At 38.1% G+C, this 22,081-nt stretch overlaps 1 protein-coding gene across 1 annotated transcript; it reads left to right on the top strand.

The window, feature by feature from the left end:
- Window positions 1-4,939: 4,939 nt before the first annotated feature.
- Window positions 4,940-20,982, top strand: LOC134626991 (protein SSUH2 homolog). Its single transcript, XM_063472896.1, has 12 exons — window positions 4,940-5,076; window positions 9,699-9,779; window positions 9,855-9,930; window positions 10,014-10,143; window positions 10,823-10,883; window positions 11,725-11,846; window positions 12,831-12,893; window positions 12,985-13,064; window positions 15,277-15,369; window positions 15,541-15,646; window positions 16,232-16,339; window positions 18,355-20,982. Exons 1-12 carry the CDS (start codon window positions 5,064-5,066, stop codon window positions 18,493-18,495), a joined length of 1,074 nt encoding a protein of 357 aa, XP_063328966.1. The 5' UTR covers window positions 4,940-5,063; the 3' UTR covers window positions 18,496-20,982.
- The last annotated feature ends 1,099 nt before the right edge of the window (window positions 20,983-22,081 follow it).

The raw sequence follows: 22,081 nt of genomic DNA on the forward strand, positions 1-22,081 counted from the left end.
ACTCACAAATACACACAGCTCAAAGCAATTAAACATATACTCATTCTTCTCTTTTTTTTAACATCAGTCTTACTTTTTCCATATGTAATGATGATTTCATTTATTAGGGTAAGAAAAGCAAACCATACCTGTGTTAAAAAATAACAGTATCTAGTATTCTGTTCAGCATTGTCTTAAAATAAAAAAAATAAAAACACTATACTGTGGAGGTATCAAAGGATGACACGAGAGATCCCAATATTTTACTCCAATTTTAATCTCGGCTTCTCACAACTGAACACTCAAGGTGCCAAAAACCTAACCCTCTCACTTCCGAGCCGTCACACATATCTTTCTTGGCACGGTAGAGCCATTTGTGCATCGCAGCCAATTTAACACAGCGCTCGTTTTTCTGTGCCTAAAAACTGCGTCATATTAGAAAATTCATTAAAAATCATGCTTGATAGTTGACATGACTTTCTCAATGGATTCCTCTTTTTGAACACATGCGCTACATTTGTGTGCATTTGTTTATCTCATTCCACTGCATAAATCTAGAGAAGGATATTTCTGGTCAAATTCAACATGCTCAATGGAATATAACATTACATAAAAAATTAATTAAAAATCATCTCTGATCGTTGACATGAAATTGTCAGTTGAATACTTCTCTGGGTTACCTTCTACATGTGTGCCAACTTTCATCACAAAATGCTGCAAGAGTCCAGAGAACATTTCTACTCAAATTCAACAAGGTTATTTTAATCAACAAAAAATTTTACTAAATAAAATCATTTTTGATAGTTGACAGGAAATTCTCCACAGATTCCTCTTCCCCACATGTCTTAGATATGACCCAGTGTCATATCTAAAACCTGCAGGACATCAGCCCTTGAGGCCTGGAGTTCCCCACCCCTGGTTTATGTAATATCTAGTTATCTTCCTTTGTGATACCTTTCTGTTTCTTAGTCATGTCCCTGTGTCTGCTTTCTCCAAATGATATTCTGGTTTTCCCATTTAGTTGTGCCTTGTCTTCTCATTCAGCTATATCTCCCTTCCTGTTTTCAGCATGTCTGTATGTGTGTTTTGTTAGTTTCTGTTTTATTTTGATGGTTTTGAGTTCTTGTAACTTTTACCTCCAGCTGTATCATTATCACCGCATTCCTGCCAAGTCGTGCCAAGGTAGTTATCCCCGACAGAATATCAGGCTGACCCTGCCCTAATTTGTCTCCCCTTTTCCGCCCAGTCCAAATAATGGACGAATTGGGTATACTGAACATTAAAGATGATATGAATCGAGTTCAAGCAGACGTGATTATCCTCTTATTAGGCAACACGTCCTCAGTTTGTTGAAATAATCCCGTCTGACACCACGTAAGAACATTAAATGTATCGTTTTCTGTTGTAACTCCGTAAACTGAATGCTAATGTACCGACCAATGACTGTAGAAAACATGGACGACGCGACAGCACCTCCTCCCATTGTGCAAAAACAAAGCCGCTTGTGGAGGCTGCCATCTTGCATTTTTGGAGTCAGTCTGTGCAGTAGTGTCTTGAGGTGGAGCGACTGTGTCACGCTCCCGCCCACACACCCACTGGACGTGACCGCAAACACGCCCCCCTACACTTTTTACGTAGCCCGGCTGCTCCAGTTTATTTGCTGTTGGGTTCTCACACAGCTTATCACCTTATAGTTCTACAACATCTAAAATCACAATGTTGTTAATTCATTTGCTAGATTAGCCGCTAGCATACGCAATGTGTTGGACGCTTGTTGCTAGCTAGTTAGCGATGCTACACACCTGTTACTCTAATAGTCTAATACTCTAATGTCCTTTGATTTTAACATTTAAGACTGTGAGTTTAATGGATCTGAAACGGTTTAAATATTCAGAGCCGTTTACAGTCAGGTAACATGGAAACTTTAAAAACAGCAGCAGAAGGTTTCAGTAGTGTAGTCTAATTATAGAATCCATATTGTATCAACCGCTACATTCACCCTGGGGAGAAACTAGTGAGGGAGACCATGAGGACTAAGCTGGGTTTCCTGGGTCCAGAGGTGTGGAGAAACTTTTTCCCTTTTTTTCATCACAGCTGTCCTGTGCCAGATGTTCTGTTGACCACTGAGAGAGGCTTCACTTAAGAAACACCAGGAAGACTGAAGCTCATCGCGTTGATCAAGCAGGACTCATGATCTCCACCAGTAGCTCCCTCACAGGGAAATCTTCAGAGCTCCACTGTAGGCCCACCCCAGAAGACTGATACACCCAGCATTTCATGAACATTGTGATGGAGACCTTTGGTTTGTGTAATGTTATAAATACTCAGATACTCCCCAGAGGGTCCGGGCTTTTACATAGAGCTGGGCAATATAAGATTTTTTCATATCACGATATGTTTTTTTCATTTCAGGCGATAACGATATATATCACGATATAAGCCAAATAACTATATTTGTAAGATTTAAATGTGCCGTTGCTCACAAGTAAAATGTGAAATAATCTGCAGCTTGTTTTTTTTAAAATATTTATTTCCCATAATAAGTTTAACAGGGTAGATGTACTTAAGGAACATGAGACTTCAGTTTCAGATAAATAAAGGCAAATATTGTAAACTACACAAAAGGCAGCCGCTAAAGCGTTTAAGTTTCAAAATAGAACAAACAAAACAGACTACTAAATTGTCAATTCCACTTAGAAACAAAATATTAATTCTAAAAATAAATCTTAGTTTGTTTTACAGAAGAACAGACAAAATTGACTAACTTTTGTCAATATCAAATAAACTGAGAACTAAAAGGAAATTCTCAATCTCTCCTTGTTGTATAGCTTAGCTTTTCAAACAGTTTTAACAGTGACTTTAGTCTGACAAAAGCCGAATGACGAATTAGCGCTTTCAGTCAGAGATTGAGCATGCACCGGTTTATTGTATTTCCAGACTTGCTTTCGGCACAATTTACAGTGCGCTACTCTGTTTTTTGTCAGACTTGAAATAGCCGAAATACCTTCACACTACGGAACTTCTATGGCCCTTCCGTTCCACAATCTCTCCGGCATTGGAACCATCATCGGTTTTTTCTTCGGTAACCTTCACTCACGCTCTCGGTTGATTTTTCTCTAGTCGGCAAACTCATTTCCTCCATTACCTGGGCAGCCCGGCTGCAAAAACAAATACACATGTGCGCCTTGGCACTTGTGCTGTATGTAACAAGTCATGTGACGTGACGCTGCGGCTGTGATTGGTTCGGCTCTGCGCTACTTAATTTGGATTGGCTGTTCTTTTTTTTCTTTTTTTTAGAGGACAAGAGAGATGAGGCCTATCGCAATAGTTAAATTTTTCTATCGAGAAAAAGTTATTTCGCAATACATATCGTTATCGTTCTATCGCCCAGCTCTACTTTTACATAAAGATATTATATTCAGTCCTGTAGAACATTACATATTTAAAAATATATGATCCTCTCTGGTTACTCTGGTATGAATAACTCTGAATTACTTTATGGTGAATAACACACTATCTGCAAAAAACTGTGAAAGAATTCCAGATCACAAGTTTGTAGTTCGACATACAAGTGACGAACTTTGACCTTCATCAGGTTTTATTTAATCGTGTCAGAGAAACTCAAACGTGCTCTTCATGCAGCTGAGTACATGAAATGTTTAAAACGGAAGCTGTGTAGGTCTGAGATCAGCAGTTTTGTGAAACACCAAACAGGTCCTGTTAATGCTGATATATAGTGACACAGTTACAGGGGTGATTAATCCTTTTGACTTTTTGTCTTTAACTTTATCAACAAAACAGCTGCAGCTTTCACTGACAGCACATGTGGTACTTTAACCTTTGTACTGTTTTCATCAGTTAATTTTGCAGTTAACATGTGAACATGTTGGATGATCTGTCTGCTGACACTGGTTGGTGCTGAGGTCTGAGTCTGAGGGCAGGTCCTGTAATCACAACAGAATCATCACAAACTGAAATATAAAGTTTATCTCTCAAATCTGAAATAAAGCTGATCCTTCTCTGTCCTCACACACCCAGGATCTGAAGCTGTTACATTTTTTTCAGTTCTACAGTTTAATCCATAGTTACTGAAGTAAAAGCTTTTTTTTTTTTTTTTTTTTTTTGGTGTTATTGTCTTTACAGATGTGACAAGAGACTGAAAACATGCTGCTGTTTGAAGATATTTATTAATCAGTTCTGCACAGGAGCTGAAGCAGAGTGCAGCCTGTTGCATTCACAGTATAATACTTGTAATAAAAGTACAGTAACGGTAATTAGTGACTGAGCAACCTGGGGCGTTTCTCTTGATTTCTTTAGTCAGGGTAAATTCATTCACCTGCACGAATTAGCTAAACGATCTTTACAAAACAAGTTTCCCCGACAGCCGAGTGCTCATCTTAGCTAAGGACGGTAGTTACGGATTAGCTTACAAACACGTTTATTTAACTTACCGAAAAAGTGCAGCGGGGCCTCGGGTTCTTCTGTCGGGTAGTCCAGTTTACTGAAGAACACCTCAGGCTGTCAGGTTAAAACAGTCGGTCGTGGTTTTGTAACGTAAACGCTGGCCCTCCTCTCAGAGCCTACGCTCTATCTGCTATTCCCGAACAGAGATACGCAAGTTTCTCCGTGACTGCAGCTGCTAGTCAAAACTGCTATGATGACGTTACACCCCAATTTAACATCACCGCGGTAGAAATTAGAATCAAACTTATAGGAAAGGAGACCCCTTGGACATAAATCCGCGTGATGAGAACTATTGATAACAAAAGAAAGAATCTTTGGAAGAAATTTATCTGAGGAGAATTGATTTATTTTAATCTGACCCCAGTCCCATCCGCTAACATGGAGGAGGCGGGGTTTATGATCTATACTGCAGCCAGACACCAGGGGGCGATAGAGACGTTTTGGCTTCATGTTTTGGGCGTCGTCCATGTTTTCTACAACTGGATCCGCTATCCGTGCCCGTTGCGCGCTCCCGACGGAGGGGAAACGGGGGATAACTACTAAAACTGAAATGCGCGTCAGAGAGATTATAACGGATCAATAAAAATTAGCTGATATCAGCGTGATTGATCTGCAGCAGAATGAACAGCGCAGGTAAGAACTGAAACACAGGATGGCAGACTTGAGAAACTATCACGAAACCGACCACCAAACGCCTCCGGGCCATTAAAGCCGCAAGCGCGGGGCTCCGTTTCTGATTGTCCACCTTCGTAAATGTGTTTTGATTGCAATCTGCATTCTTAGACTCTTTTGAAATTTCTTAGTCCAACGTTTGCATTTTTTCTCTATTTGCTTACAGTTGTGCAGGAGACAAAAGTACTTTTGTGAAAGAAAAAGGCTTTGGCAGAACTGAAACGCTGTTTCTTCTATAAACACATTCAGTGCAAGAAGATTAAGTCAGAATCATGTTAAACCTCAGCATTCACTAAACTCAATTCATTTGCTGCTTTGATCTATTTCTTTTTTTGTTTGTTTGCTTGTTTGTTTTGTTTTTTTAAAGGAGCTTCAGTTGTTTTTTCTTTTGGACAGTAAACCCCAGATGAAACTCATTAACCCATCTGAACCTTGTTTCCTGAAGAATTTCATGCAGATGTTCGCCTTTGTAGTGGCGACAGAAAGAAAGTAAAGTTGGAAAAAAAAAAATCCAAATTAACATGAACTTTCTGTTTTGTACGTAGTGCAATTTGGCCAATAAGCAACCACATTTTTTTCTGTTTTACATTTTACAATGTTATACATTTCTTACAATTACAACCCCAAAGAGTCCCCCGTACCTTTTTTTTTAAATTATGTTAATGTCATCGGTGTTTGTTTTACAAGTAGAAAAACTAAGAAATACTGTGAGAATTACAAGCATTTTTCAAAAACAAAAACAAACAAAAAAAAAGATTAAGGCATCTCAGTTAAATGTGTAGTTAAACTTATTTTTACTGTTGGAAGGACCAGTGGTCCAGCCCACATAAGATTAAAATGGCCTGAATGTGGCCCATGATGTAAAATTAGTTTGACATTCCTACTTTAGACCAAGGCTAGCTTTACTTAACAAAGCGAGGACACATATGGACTGCTGAACACTGAAAGAGAAAAAAAAAGGTCAGATTATAAGTAATTGATTTTAAAGTAAGTAATCAGCTCAGGAGAAGGAAGGGAGTGCTGTTACAGTGATGTAAATAATAATAATACATGATACTAAATAATATTTTGAGTCAAAGTCAAAATAGATTAAGGTTGAAATGTAGAGATTAAAGTTGTTTCGAACTAACGGCTCCTATACCCTCTGCAAAATACTGTGTGTGCGTGAGTTATTGAAATCGTTTCTAAGAATCAGTTTTGGTAACAAGGAAAATATTTCGGTTTTAGCACATAAACACTCGCAACAAGTACAAGGGCATTGAAGAGATGGTGCACAAAACTGCATCTGGTCAGAAAGAAAAACAGCACAAACCTAGAATAGTTCACCAGGTCTGTACAAAATGGAATAGCTGGTAATGGACAGATGCAAGGATATGGATGTTTACACCCTCATGCAGTAAGACATACTGAGACAGCTAATCAAGTTGTTTCACTAGTTTCAGTTTTTTGTGTCTGATTTTTTTGTCTTCATCTACTGAGCCCAGTCCTTCCTCTGTAATTCCTCGGGTGTCAGGTTAACATACTCATTCTTTTTTGAGATGCTGGAACAGCTGCAAGAGTAATACAGAGAAAACTCCACAATCAGATGACCTCCCAGGAGCATGCACTGGGCTCAGGGAGGGGACACTGGGTGGGAAAACAGACACTCCGACAAATGACATAGGAAGCCAGAGATAATATATACACTGATGAGTGATAAGGGAAGTGGAAACACATAGTTACATAGCAGAAACAAATTAGAACAAAACGGGATGCAAAGCTAGACACAGTGCACATGAAACAACGATTAACTAAATAAAACAGGAAGTAGCATGATCACGCAAGCTTGACATTAGGATAGAGATAAGCAAACCCAGGAACACACGACAGGCTGAGGAGACAAGGATGAAACAAAGAGAAGAAGTAAGGGAGACAAAAAAAAGAGACACGACTAAGATGCAGAGCGAGAGAAAGAGAGACACAGAAACAGATACATAAACATGGAGACAGGACACTGAGGACTAGATAGAGAGGAAAACGCTGAAGTAAAGTAAGCAACCTAAATTACTGAATCACTAGAGATAAAAAATACTCAAAACCACATAAGCACAAGAAAACTAAACTGGGAAACACAATCCACTATTCAAGATCAGTGATTTTGAATTTAAGAATGTGGTAGCTTATTGTAAACAAAATGGAAGTGGAGGGAAAATCTTGTGTGGTTCTCTGGTTTGCTGGTTTAAAGTCATTAGTTTAATTGTCATGAAAGGTCATGTGTAAAAACGAGAACCTGTGGTGGGGTTTCAGTTGCCCTTTTCCCCCTTTTTTTTCAAGCCAAAAAAAAAGGTGGTTACAGCACACCAAATAAAAATCAAATTTTCATTCAAATGCAATTTTTGTACAGCAGAGAGACAGAGGGAGACTTCACAGTACAGTACCGCAGCGTGTATTTTCACTGTACTCATACAAAAGATATAACTGACCAATAAATGCTCTGCATGCCTCTAAATTGCACGGCACATTTGGGTGCAGTTGTGTCCCGGATACTGTACTCATGGTAAATGGTAAACGGACTGGTTCCCTTTTTTTCAGTGTATTTCTGTTTTTATATTACTGTGAAGCACTTTGTGTTTTTTATCCTGTGAAGAGTGCTATATAAATAAATTGAATTAAATATATAGTGCTTTTCTACTCTACCTAATTTCCTTGTAACTAAAACTGATTCTAAAGTACAATTTCACTAACACATCGACACACGTTATTTTGCAGAGGCTGTAGCAGCTGCTGTAATCTTCACATTTTGACTTTTTACTCAAAATAGTATTTCGAGTTTAATCTTTTCGACTTCATTCTAAAAATGATCAATAATATGTTTTTTTCTTAATGTGGTCCTAATATTCCTTCATAGGGGTAAAGAGGGCTGATGTTGATGATAATGTTGTGACATATTATTCAGTTTAATTCAGTTTTATTTATACAGAACCTAATCACAACAACAGTTAAGGTGCTCGAGGTGCTTTGTATTGGAAGGTAAAGAGCCTACAATAATGCAGAGAAAACAAAAAACAACAACAATAACAACAATCAAACCACCTCCTATGAGCATGCGCTTTGGTGACAATGGAAAGGAAAAACCTTTTAACTGGAAGGAACCCCCAGCAAAACCAGGCTCAGGGAGGGGCAGCTATCTGCAGTGACCTATTGGGGTGAGGGGGGGATGACAGGACAAAGACATGCTATGGAAGAGAGCCAGTGACTAATTATAACTAGTGAGTGGGGGGAAAAAATGGTGAGAGAAGAAGAAACACTCAGTGTATCATGGGAATCCCCCAGCAGCCTCGACCTTTTACAGCATAACTAAGGGAGGTTTCAGGGTCCCCCAATTCAGCCCTAAATATATGCTTTATCAAAAAGAAACATTTTAAGCCTAATCTTAAAAGTAGAGATAGTGTCTGTCTCTGGAATGCAAACTGGGCGCTGGTTCCACAGAAGAGGGGCCTGAAAGCTGAAGTCTGTGCCTGTCATTCTACTTTTAAATATTCTAGGACCCACAAGTAAACCTGAAGTCTGAGCGCAAGTGGTGTAACGGGGTGATATGGTACTATAAGGTCTTTCAGATAAGCTAGTCCAGCCTAGAAATGAAATTCAAATTTTCATTAAAATGCTATTTTTGTACAGCTTAAAGAAACCCAGTTATAACAGTGATTCCACTTCCCAGCAGAGAGACAGAGAGATCTCACAGTAGAGTACAGTACAGTACTGCAGTGTGTATTTTCACTGTACTCATAAATACAGTATAACTGACCAATAAACGCTCTGCATGCCTCTAAATTGCAAAGCACATTTGGGTGCAGTTGTGCCCTGGGCACTGTATTCATGGTAAATGGTAAATAGACTGGTTCCTAGCGCTTTTCTACTCTACCAGAGCACTTTGTAAAACTTTCCTCATTCACCCATTCACACCCCGAGGTGCTTTCTATCTAACATTTACACATGTTCATGCTCCAGTGGATACATCGGACAGCAACTTGGGTTTAGTAGCCCAAGGATATTTGGCATGAGCACTGGAGCTCGAATCACTGATCGAATCACCAACCTTCCGATTAGTCTATGACATGCTCTACCTCATGAGTCACCACTACATTCATCAGGTATTCATGAGACTTCGAGGTCCTAACATCCTATCCTAACTGGATAAAAAGGTGCTGGTTGATAAGCCAGGCCGCAACATCTATACCAGTTAACTTTCTCTCCCTAAACCTATTCTGTCTTACCATTCTTTAGCTGTTGAGAAGAAACCACACCACACTACCACAAAGATATTATGTGCTAATTAATAAGCTCCTCGGAAATATATATATATTTTTAACTTTGAATAGATTTAGAATAGCTGTTTCCCTTTCAGTATTTATCCCAAGCTAACCAGCCATCAACTAGAGAGTGGAATCAGTTTCTTGACAAGACAAAATGTCAGACCTCCTAAGCTGCCTGGTCAGAACTTTGGTTTGCACCAAAAAGTAAACATGGAAAGCTGGAGACATGACTAGTTTTAATTTCACCCAGAAGATTGGTTTGAATTTTTTGTTTCTTGTTTTTTGTTCCAGCTATGTATCCGCCTGTCATGGCACCCCAAGCCAACATGTTTGGCAATGTCCCAGGCTATGAAGGCACTGTGCCAGGAGGAGGTAAGAAAAGCCCGGTTCACATAATTCCTCACATTAATGCTGTTGCTGGTACTTGAAAATTTGTCATTGATGCAGGAGGTTTCCTGCCCCCTCCCATGCCCATGGAGCCGGTAGCCCCACCCCAACCCGGCCCTGAAAATCCTGAATGGAGGTACGACATATTACCTGTTTTTCTGTGCTGCTCACCAACCAGTAGAATTTTCTGGTTTAACACAAAGTTTATGTGTTTTGTAGCATCCCCTCTCTTTCTGAGGATGAGGCTCGTAAGGCATTCAAGGAATTTGTGTCATCTCATTGCTGCTACAGTGACGCTCCGGTCACTGAGGGAGAAATCACCTCCATGGAGCCATTCAACACATTTAGGGTGATTAAATGTTCCCTTTTTATAATGCTGTGAGCATCAGTGATGCTGAGGACTGAGTTACCTCCATATCTGCCTTTACTATCTTGATCAGTCTACTAAAGAGGTCTGGTTTGAACCGGTTTTATTCAGTTTAAATGTTTTTTCCAAATATTTGACCAAAGGACATAATTGAATGATAATGAACTGTTGAAAAATTAACATGTGTAATGATTTTTTTTCTCAGAAACCTGAGGGCTTTAAGTAAGTGTCCAAACCTACTGAAGCAGTAGTTTGCCAACCCATGGCAGCAAATAATTGTGCAGTTTTGTGGGTTTGACAGTTTATTTCATTACAAATCTTCAGGGCTGTTGCAAGTGGTCAAAAACTACACTGTAGATTAGTCTTACAGCAGGATTTGTTATGCAGTAATGCACACCACGCTGTTACTAGTAAGCTAACATCAGTTATTTCTACCTACAGTTTTATGCTAACGACAACCATTCATAATATTTTTTGTTACAAAATATTTTCACCCTAACTTGTTTCCCTCTTGTTTTTTTTTTAATTTACATGTGCATTAATACAACTTCATCCTGATCCAGAAACACACTGAAGGCTCACAAAGTTCGTTGTACGTTGACAGGGGAATCTTATCATCACATCCAGTTTCTCTTGGTAAAGTCAGTTTTCTGTTCCTTAGTACCGTCTAGAGACGTTCACTGAGTCCAGGTCAACTGAGTGGGCCCAGAAACCATATGAAGGTAAAAACACATTTTCATTTTATTCAATCCAGAACAATTTACAGGCAGTCGAGAAACAGGTAAAAAAAAATCCCTGAACTAAAAAGGAAAAATAGGGAAAATCACAGCTAGTGGGGCGACTCAATAATAAATACACAAGATAATGAGGGAAGAGGAAACGGGAGGAGGATACAAAAACAAACTAATTACAGAAAACTGAACAAGGGAAGGAAACTAAATACCACAACTATTCCACTACAGGGAACAGATACATGAATATAATTCAAAACAATACCAAGATTTACTAAAAAAACTCAAAGTCACTTTCTAACAGACCCAGGACCATAACAGAAACTACATGGAAAAATGCCACTGCAAAATTTCCCGTGTTGAATTGACACTAGAAAGTGTCTATATAGGTCCACTCTTTTGAGTGTTAAATGAACATTTTTGACAGTGTGATATTTTTAACAGTAACCTAGTCAGTTTTAAAGGTTCGCAATGACTAACACTGAGCAGTGCTGATTTTCCAACACTGGAAAATAACTCAAAATGCTAGTAATATTCCAGTGTTAGGAAATCAGCACTGCTCAACGTCATTGTTAATCTTTAAAACTGACTAGGTTACTGTTAAAAATATAACACTGTCAAAAATGTTTAACACTCAAAAGAGTGGACCTATATAGACACTTTCTAGTGTCAATTCAACACTGGAGAAACACACTTGCTTCTGCTTTCATTACAACGAATTCCTCTTTTGGTCATCGTTGCCTAATCCTACTCGCAATAGAGTAACTTACCTAAACATCAGTTTGTTTGTTTTTTGACTGTCACTTGCTGTGAGCTCTTGTATAATTAATAGGTGAGCCTGCTGACTTTTACACCCAGCCCGCTCCACAACCGTGGGAGGTCCAGGCCACGCCCCCCAATCTCTTCAGTGACCATAAAGTGAAGATCCGGGTGCCATACACGTCCTCTGTCAAGGTGACTGAATAACAGAAGCAATCTATCAAAGTGCTGGTTTTAGCTTTAAGAGGGCTGACACAACTTTCATTATGTAAATCGAATCCCCCCCCCATCACTGCACATGTATTAAGTACCACAGTAGCTTTGAAAACGTTTTTAAGGTCTAAGGAATAGATTTCAGTGGTCCTTACATGAACTTAAGGAATTATCATGCTTCCAAAGGTTTCATTGGGTTGCTAGTTGTCCATGGGATTTTTCTAGAGCTTTTTTTTTTTTTTTTAATGCATTGAGCTGGCTCAAGTAATGGTTGGATATATAGGCACAGTAAAGCTGTCAGGGAACCTTGAAAAGATGTCAGCAGCCCTTTGTGAATTAAAGTTGTCAAATCTGAAGATGTTCCATGGGTTTGACAGGGTCTTGAAAGGACCGGAGGTTGTTTCTTGGGTTACCGATAGTGTTCAAGGGTTCTCAATACAGCAGTTCTTCAAGACATTTCAGCAGTATCATGATTGTATGTGAAAATGACCCAAATGCAGAGTCAAAGGAGAGGATTAATAAACAATCTTTTTTTTCGGCAGTGTAGAACCCCAAGGCTAAATCAACAGAACAACGATGTTTGTCGATCATTGTCCTGCTGGAGCACCCAGCATTTCAATCATGTAGCTGTTGTTTTGAGATGAATTTGAAGAATTTGCTACCTCCACCATCTTTAACAGCTGGTACATTTAGGTTTGAATGCCTCACCTTTACTAATCCAAACATACTTCTTGTCATTGTGCCCACATAGCTCTTTTTCTTTTCTCATTTGACTATAAAAAACTTTTTCTGAGCATATGCAAACTCCTACCACAACTTTATTTGCAGTTTTGATTTAGCTTGATCTCTGATTAGAAGTTAAACTGTTAACATGGAATGTGTGTGAAGGTTCTAAGGAGAAGTGTCTGTCAGTGTGACAATAATCTTATTATTAACTTTTTTGTGTGTATGTGTGTGTGTTTTTAGGAATGCAACACCTGCCATGCAACAGGTATAGAGCAATGCACTGAGTGCAATGGAAGTGGAAAAGTAAGAAAACTCTCAACAATGCATAATAATTGCTGACAGGAAAAATCTGGTGGTAATGTTAAAAAAAAAATGCTTATTTGTGTCTTTGTAGAAATCTTGCTGGGTGTGTAATGGCACTGGAGTGAAGTTGGATGCAGCCTGTAGTCACTGCAATGGCACAGGCAAAGAAAGGTACTACTTTTTTCAGAACAAAACTATGCATACAACATTACCATAAATAAAAAGGCAATTATTACTTCAGAATATGAGTACATGTTTTTAGAGCAAATCAATCCAATGCAGTAAACTCGAGATTTTTTTTTTTTAAAAAGGGACCAAAACAGCCAGGTTTTCTGTTTATGCATGCAAACCATTAATAATATATCTAGTTAGCCATTCATTCATTCATTAGCCATTCAAGTGCAATCATTACCAGACTTTCCATTCTTTTTTCTTCTCTTTTTAAAATTTAGGTGATATAAATAACTGTGACTATAGATAACACAGGGATGATGAGTTTCTGTTAAGGTTGAGCCATATCTTCCTATCTGCAATAATAAGTGTATAAATTTATACGTGATTAAGAAAGCAAGAATATCAAAATCAATGATACTACGTGGCCTAGTGTACTCCACAACAAGATAATTCCAGAAAATGTCTGAGAGTGACAGTAGTGTGTCAGCCTCAAATGATGACTTCATACCTAAAAAGGGAGCTACAAGAGGGCAGACCAACAGCAAAGCACCACACTTTTCAAAATATTCAAGAAAACTGTTCCTGCTAAAAGTGGAAACAAGAAGTTTGTTGAGTACAACAAAGCTGTGAAAGCACAAGTGGACGTGACATTAGCACTGGTCCCCCCCCACACACACACAACCACGAAAACAATTCTTGAACCAGAGTGTGCTCCTGTGTGCAGAGCAGATGCATCTTGTCTGCAGTGCAACCAGCAATAAAATCAAAAGAACCAACAACTGACTTTTCACATCTTTGTCATCCCACACTACTATATCTGTGTGTGTGTGTGTGTGTATATATATTTTATATATATATGTGTAAGGGGTTTGATCATTAAAGACTGAAATGGTAAATGGCCTGTATTTGTATAGCGCTTTACTAGTCCCTAAGGACCCCAAAGCGCTTTACACATCCAGTCATCCACCCACTCACACACATTCACTGGTAAAGGCAAGCTACATTGTAGCCACAGCCACCCTGGGGCGCACTGACAGAGGCGAGGCTGCCGAACACTGGCGCCACCGGGCTCTCTGACCACCAGGGACACAATGACCGAGACTGTCCAAGCTGGGGCTCGAACCAGCAACCTTCCGATTACAAGGCGAACTCCCAACTCTTGAGCCACGATCGCCCAATAACATACTGTTGTTGCTGTTTGTTGCTTCAGGGACAGAATGATATCTAGCACTACAGACTTGCCTGATGAATACATGAGCAGAGATGGTCACACCACAATCATCTGTGTCCTCTATCTGCATCCCACAATAACTAAATTTTGATTTAAAAAAAAAAAATCTTTTTATTTTATTTTAAAAGACGTGAAGGATGGAATCTGTTAAATTATGTTCTGGAGGATGTGAAGATAAGCAGCAATATTAACAGAATAAGCGTACACATACTCACAAAATAATAAATGAAATACAGAAATATTAGAATTAAAAAAATAAATAAATCTGATCTAAGGAAGCAAGAATGGTCCAAACCTTTCCTGCCAGGTAAATCCAGGTAAATCTAGAAAAGCACCTCCCAAAGATGATTTTAGATTATTACAAAGCTGATTTCAATTCACATTTAAAAACTCTTATTCGATTCAGGCTTGGCTTTAGGAACAGTTGAGTCTTGAAGAAATGAGTTTTGGAATAAGAATTATTTGGATGATGTATGTTCATGGATGTATGATTCAAGACTGATGTTTGCTGATGACAGCTTATCGATACAAATGACGATGCAGAGGTGATTGACATCCTCTGTGACATTTACTGCATTGCCAGGCCATATGGACTCTAAATTTAAACGCATTGATTTGATAGTTCAAAAATCAGATCACAGATTACATCCACAGCAGAATGGGCCAAGCGAAGAAGAAGCAGCCTAACATTAGTATGAAGACCGCCTCCAAAACCTGGACCTTGCTGAAATAAAACCTTGATAGGCCTGTTTGTTGAAATGCAATATGGAATTTCCAAATGTGATCACACCTGAAACAAAAACATTGAGATTGCTGCCAGCGAAAACCAACTGTTGGTGATCAAATACAACAAAGCAGCATACTGGTTATGTGGTCAACCACCTAGAACAACCACCAGCTAGGGCCTAAAGAAGATATTGATGTGACCACAAAAATAAAAACAAAAGGTTAATGTGTCACGTCTATGTTTGTGTTTAGTTGTAGTAACTGTAATGGCAGAGGGAAAAATGAGTGTCAAACCTGTAAAGGAAAACGCCAACTGCTGACCTACATCGAACTCAAAGTGGAGTGGTGAGTACAAGTACTGAGCTGTTCCAGTATTGCTATAATTCAGTGGCTTTATTAGGTTTCTTGAAGATGTTGTGATTTGGTACATATACCATACATATATATATGTGTATATATATATATATATATATATATATATGTATGTATATGAATATAGTTATTGTGTGTATTTAGGAAAAACAATGTGGAAGACCACGTGGTGGAGCATAACTCTGGTTTAAAGACTGATAAGCTGTGCTCAGTGAATGGGAAGGAGCTGTTCAAGAACAGCCAGAACTTGGTATGCACACACACGTGCACACACACACACACACACACACACACTCAAGTGTGTGTATTTATATCCTTGTGGGGACATCTCATTGACATAATGCTTTCCTTAGCCGCTTACCCTAACCCTAACCATCAAAAATGAATGCCTAACCCTGACCCTTACCCTAAACCTAACCTAATTGTAACCCTGACACTAAAACCACATTTTGAGTCTCAAAAATGCCTTCAAACTCGTGGGGACCGGGATTTTGTTCCCCACAAGTATAGTAAACTGCCAAATTTTGGTCCCCATGAAGACCCCCCCCCCCCCCCCCCCCCCCACACACACACACACACACACACAGAGCTAATGTAGCTTCACACTTTTCAGTTCAGTAATTTCATACCAAAATATACACAATAGTTTAGAATGCTGTATTCCAAATTTTGCATTTTAAAGATGAACTAATCTTCATAAGTAAAACATAATGCCACAGCAGGAGCTCACTTCAGCCAGATGTAGTTTAGGTAAACAGAAATGTAAGAAGTAAAAGACATTGCTGGGGTTAGCTGTGTGTATATTGGATGTTAATTTCTCTCTTTTATCTCTCAGGTTTACCCGCTGTTTGGGTTTCCAAACCCAGGAGTCTCTCAGGCCTCTGACCGTCTGATCAAAGAACATCAAACTAAGTATGGCCAAACCTCCAGGATTCTGCAGCAGGTAGGCCGACACACAGTTCAAGAGAAAAATAAAAGGAGGTCTATTCTGGTGTGCCTGTGTTGCTCTGCAATTTTGCCACCAAAATGCTTGTTGGTGGGGGAGTTTCTCTCTTTATGTTTCTCTCTTTATGTTTTTTTAGTTGCAAAAAAACACAAACTACACAATTCTGGAAGTAACCAGAAATGTGTAGAGAAAAAAACAAAAGCACCAAATGGGCCAATCCACAGTGTCATGAGTGTGATGACACACATACATTTACAATTCCAGGAAAGTTTGTGGTGTAATTTACAATGTGGGGTTTCAGAGGGGTTGGTTCTTATGACACAAGTAATGTTTTCAAAGACCTTCAGAGTGCAATGTTTAATTAAAATGAAATATTCCAAAGTTAAAACAATACTATGTACAGTATCGGCGAGATTTTGTGAAAATAGTCCACGTGTCATAAGGAGATATACAGTTTGATGGCCACATGTAGTGTCCTGTGGTGCGTCGTGACTGAAGGAGTCTTGAAATGAATGAATACATTTTTGAGAACACACTAATGAAAAAAAAAACTTGACCTTGCAAAAGACAACTAGTCACTATTTCTGAACGGGTTAGTTATCCACCTACCCAAAGGAATTGTTTGTCTGTTAGCAGTGTAGTGTTAACAATTTTCAAGATATCATTTTCAAATTTTGTGTGATGGTAGATGCCAAGGACAGCTCGAGCTGATTTAATTTTGGTGAAAATCAGGTCAAGGGTCACATAAAATATGTAAATCAGCAAAAACATATATAACCCACCCAAGTTTTTATGGATCATCTTCAAACTTCACAATAATATAAAAGACTTTGGGGGGGACACAAGTATCTTGGTTGACTAAACATTTGGCCTTGACATTTATTGTTAGCACCCAATGTCAAAGTTGATCTTGAAAAACGATTTCAAAAAACCATGTCAAGTAATACATCAGGGGATGGATGTAGCTAGTAAGCTGTAGTACTTTTTCCTTTGGAAAGGTACCATCTGTGCAGTCTGCAATTCTGTTGAAGAAAGATGTTGAATCTATCTAATTATTGTAGAAAAATAATTGATTTCTTGTTTTTGTTTTTTTTACACGTGCATTAAATTAAAGTTAATTACGTCGATTAAGCATCACGAGGCGGAGGTTGGGGGGTGGTTCCCTATTTTTTTTTGCTGGGAATTGGCAACCCTATTAGTTAGGTTATTTAATATTTCCACTAAGTACTCTTTAAAATACCAGAATAGGGAGGATGGTGCAGGTTTAAGTTTATTAGATTGATCAGTATTGCTGAACTATGAAATATTTTGGGTGCAGTGTATTTTTTGCATACAGGTATAACAGAATAGCTTTAGTTTGTTTGTTTTTTAAACTTGAGTATGAACTTATACAAAATGCAGCAAGATATTTAAAAAACAGTTTTATTGATTAAAAATACACTATATCGGATTCATATCGGTATCGGCAGATATCCAAATTTATGATATCGGTATCGGATATAAAAAAGTGGTATCGTGCCATCTTTACTATCTGCTGATATTTTTGTGGTACAGCTTGTGATATTTGCTCAATTAAACATGAAAGTTAAATGGAAATAATCACAAAAATGAAGAAAATCATAATCATTTAATGTTAAAAAGGATTCTGTTTTATTTTAGCATTGTTGTGAATGCACTTTTTTCATATTTTAAATATTTAGATATTTATTTTTACATATTTGAACATATTTTAAAAACATATTTTAAAAGTTTAGGCTTTTATCTTTAATAGTCTTTGAGATAGTCATGTTCAAACATTGCCACAAATTTCAGCTTGTGACAAATGAGTCACAGCAATCATTATTAATGTTTAATAATGATCTACTATTTAATGTTTATGCGAATCAGAGACGGTCAAGATGTACGACAGAATGATGCTGATGTGTTTCCTTTCCTCCAGCTTTTAGTCTATGCTAAGCTAAGCTAATGCTTTCCTACTCAAGCTGACACACACCTCTATCTCTCTCTTTCAGAGGCAGACAGTCGAGCTGATCCCCATCACCAGGGTGAACTACAAGTGGAAAGACAACACCCACGCCTACTATGTGTACGGCAACGAACACAAAGTCAATGCTGATGACTATCCAGCAACCTGCTGCTGCGTCATCCTGTAGACTATTCTCTTCTTTTAACATCATCACATTAAATGTTTATTAAAATAATTGTTTTCATTTGATTTATGAAAGCCAAAACAGCATCCCACATAAAGAACATCATACCAAAGTAAATATAGTGGTGGGAGTGAATTAAATTAAGGATTTGGAGTAGCTTAGTCAAAGTCCAGACTGAAATTCATTTCAGATGCTTTGGCATAGTCTTAAATATGCCAAAATCACAGATGAGTTAGAATCTCAGTGGTCAGGGGTCACGTTTTCTGAAAATCTTTGTCTACAGTCGCCAGTATTTTAGCATGCCATGTCCCTCTCTGGACTTTTTTATTCTTTTCTTTTTCATGTTTATTGAAGCATATCATACAGTGTCTGTTGCATTTGCTAAACATCCTACATCTGTAAAAGAAACGAGGATCAATATAAAGGTTAATTAGTGCTTAGCTCTAAGTCTCTATGAAAAGCTTCTATATTTGCTTTTTTATTCACGTTTTTCTGACAGTCTGTCTTGTATTTAAATGCATTCTGGGAGAAGGAAGGAAGGAAAAGGGCTCAGTTCATATGGCCTGAAGCGAGTTGGTGACAGAATGACATGTTAGTAGCTCGACTCTGTTTTCCGCTCACCTCATCAATCTGCCGCAGTGTCTTATTCATCTACTGTGAAAAAGACAATGAGATACTTGAACTCCTCCACTTAAGGCAGCAACCCTGAGTTCACCATGCACTCCTTCCTTCTATAAAAAATATCTGATGTGAATTTTGGGGGGGTTGTAGGTGCACCTTATCAGCATTTGAAAATTGTAAAATATAAAAGATTTCAAACATTACAGTTTTATAATTAACTGTAATCAGTTAATTAAATGATTGAATGTCTCCATAACTATTTTCCAGGTGCACATCTGACACATCTGACGGAGTCACAGTAAGACCCCTCACATCATTAGCTGACGTAATTGCAACCATAGACTGTATATAAAAGCTCATGCTAAATAGCTTTTTAAACTCTTCCAGTTGCTAAATGTAGTCCAAATGTAAAGACATGTATAAGAAAATGCCCATTAGCTGCCTTTCTCTGTCAGCTCAGTAGACTTTTATGATGGAGTTAAGTTTAAGTTGCTAATCTCTGGTCTTACTGAATACAGCATGATGTTGCATTGGTAATTATAGACACCACTACCGTCATAAAGGAGGATAAAACACGATATACCTCAAGCCAGTGTGTGATGCGTCTCCTTTTTCACATCAGGTATTAAAGCACCAAGACAGCAGCAGTCATAATCATCAACTTAAGGCTTTGAGTCTTCACATTGGAACTTCACTAATCAATGCAGAACATTGACTATATCCATCTATTATATATCGTATGTCTGCAAAAACTAAAGAAATACACAAAACCACACAACCCTTTAGACTGCCTTCCTTCAAGACTGCAAAAATCCTGTAGGAGACAGTGTCCGGCTCAGAGGGTCTGCCCTCTGCTGGCTGTTACTTATCTGTGATATTCAGGATGAAATTATTTCTGTTTAATAGTCTAGTCTGTTAATGTTTAATCAGTCATAAAAATATTTTTATGTGCATTTATTTTTTTATGTGCATTTACTTAAATATGTATTCTGTTAACCATTTGAAGATTTTAGTTTTAGTTTTGTTTTTAGTTAAACAGGTAACACAGTTCTTATTTTGATAATATAACCACCAACTTTTCTGTTTTATAATTTTGTTTCTTCTGAATGTAACCCCTAATGCCAGATTGTTCTAGAACACATCTCAATTGTAAGAATATGCATTTAAAATATGGACATAACCATTTACTAAGTGGAATGCTCTTTTATCTGCATAGCCTGCCTTACCTACATACAGGTACATTTTTGCTCATAACCTGGTGGGCCTGATCATGTTATTACATGTTATGATCTGTTATTACTGTGGTTTATTAATGGTATGTTAGTCCTTGAACTGAAAAATAAACTCTGAGACTCATCTGCTTCTTTCCCATATTTCCACCAAGCTGGGGATGCATAAAAATGACGATAAACAGAAAGAAGTGAAGATTTTGAAATATCTGCAGTGATCAGAGTACTTAACAGTTCAAGTCTTTGCAGACGGTTCTGTTAGGGAGCAAGAAAAAAGGGAGGCAAGCATATATGCCTTACATTTATATTGTATGTAAAGAAGAATATAAATGATGTTTTGGTGATGCTCTGAAATTCACCTCCAAACCCCTCAATGGAACGCATTATTAAAGGGTAAAATTAAACATTCCAGTGACATTTGTTTGTCTAGCTGACATATTTAATGACATACTCTCCATATTTACTGTCTGTATGCAGACAGTAAATATTGAGAGTACCATCTAGAAACTCCAGAGTTTTGTCTAACTCAGGTTCTGATGTTTTTGTGATACAACTTGTATTTTTGCTCAGTCTAGCATGAAACTTGAACTCATTTTTGTGACTTAGGATTTCTTGTTGAAAAGAATTCTACTGTAAGTTGTCCTTCATTTAGTTTCGAACTAATAAATGTTGCAATCTTCAATAGAACTTTCAGTGTGTTTTTTAATATTTATGTATCATTAATGTTGTTACACACACATACACACCTATATATACATATTGTTTGTATATGTAGTTTTTGGCCTTCTGTACTGCTAATTCTCACCAATGAACTGTATTTTAGATAAAGGTATTAGCTAAAAATGTTAGAAGAAAAAAAACAAAAATTTTGTTTACATTTTTGATGTGATATTTTTGTGTGAATTTTACAAGAGAATTCAGATATACAAACCACAAAAATGTCAGTTATGCTTCTTTTGATGTGAAATGAAAGTGAATTGTCTTCTGTCATGTTTTTTTTGACACCGTGGCAGCCCCTTTTTCACACATCTGCAAAGACTTGTTGCACAAGAGCGTCAAAGAGATTGCGAAACAGTCCTCAAAATTATCATCAAGCTACCTTTAAACTGGTAACTACATATACATATTTAGTTGAGTTAACTTAACGAGTTAATGCATTAGTTTTTGATATTTTTTCATAAGTGGCAAAAGTACCGCAGCCGAATAAAAGTTATTTCTTAATGGACATCCCGTTAATAACAACAGAGATTTATCAAATCTAATTTCGAAATCTTGAAATTCAAAAGCGCAGAGTTTCCCAAAGTGTGGGGCCCGCCCCCTAGGGTGGGCGCAGAGCCATTGCGGGGGGGGGGGGGGGGGGGGGGGGGGGGGGTATGAAAAGAAAAAAAGCTCGGACACTGCTAGCATAATGGACAGGTTTTTGACAGGGCTCCCACACAAACGCAAAGCAGGAGATGAAGCATCGCCAAATATGTTTCCAAACCAACTTCCTTCCAAGCCAAAGACTAGAAAATGGTGAAGCGTATCTTCCCTTTGGCTTCAGCTGCACGAGTGCCAAGGTAGGTCTCCCCTGCAGAATTGGTTTTCCCTGAGTCGGGAGCACGCGCTGGGCTGTCCAAATCACAGACAAACTGTATCCCTAATTCTTAATTTTTAGTTCACAAACACTTCTTGTAATGGCGGGGTTAGGTGGTGGGGGTGTGTGAACATTTTTCTTGTAAAACAAAGGGGGGCCTAGC

This window comes from Pelmatolapia mariae, linkage group LG5 (genome assembly GCF_036321145.2).
Source record: "Pelmatolapia mariae isolate MD_Pm_ZW linkage group LG5, Pm_UMD_F_2, whole genome shotgun sequence".
Classification (NCBI taxonomy): Eukaryota; Metazoa; Chordata; class Actinopteri; order Cichliformes; family Cichlidae; genus Pelmatolapia; species Pelmatolapia mariae.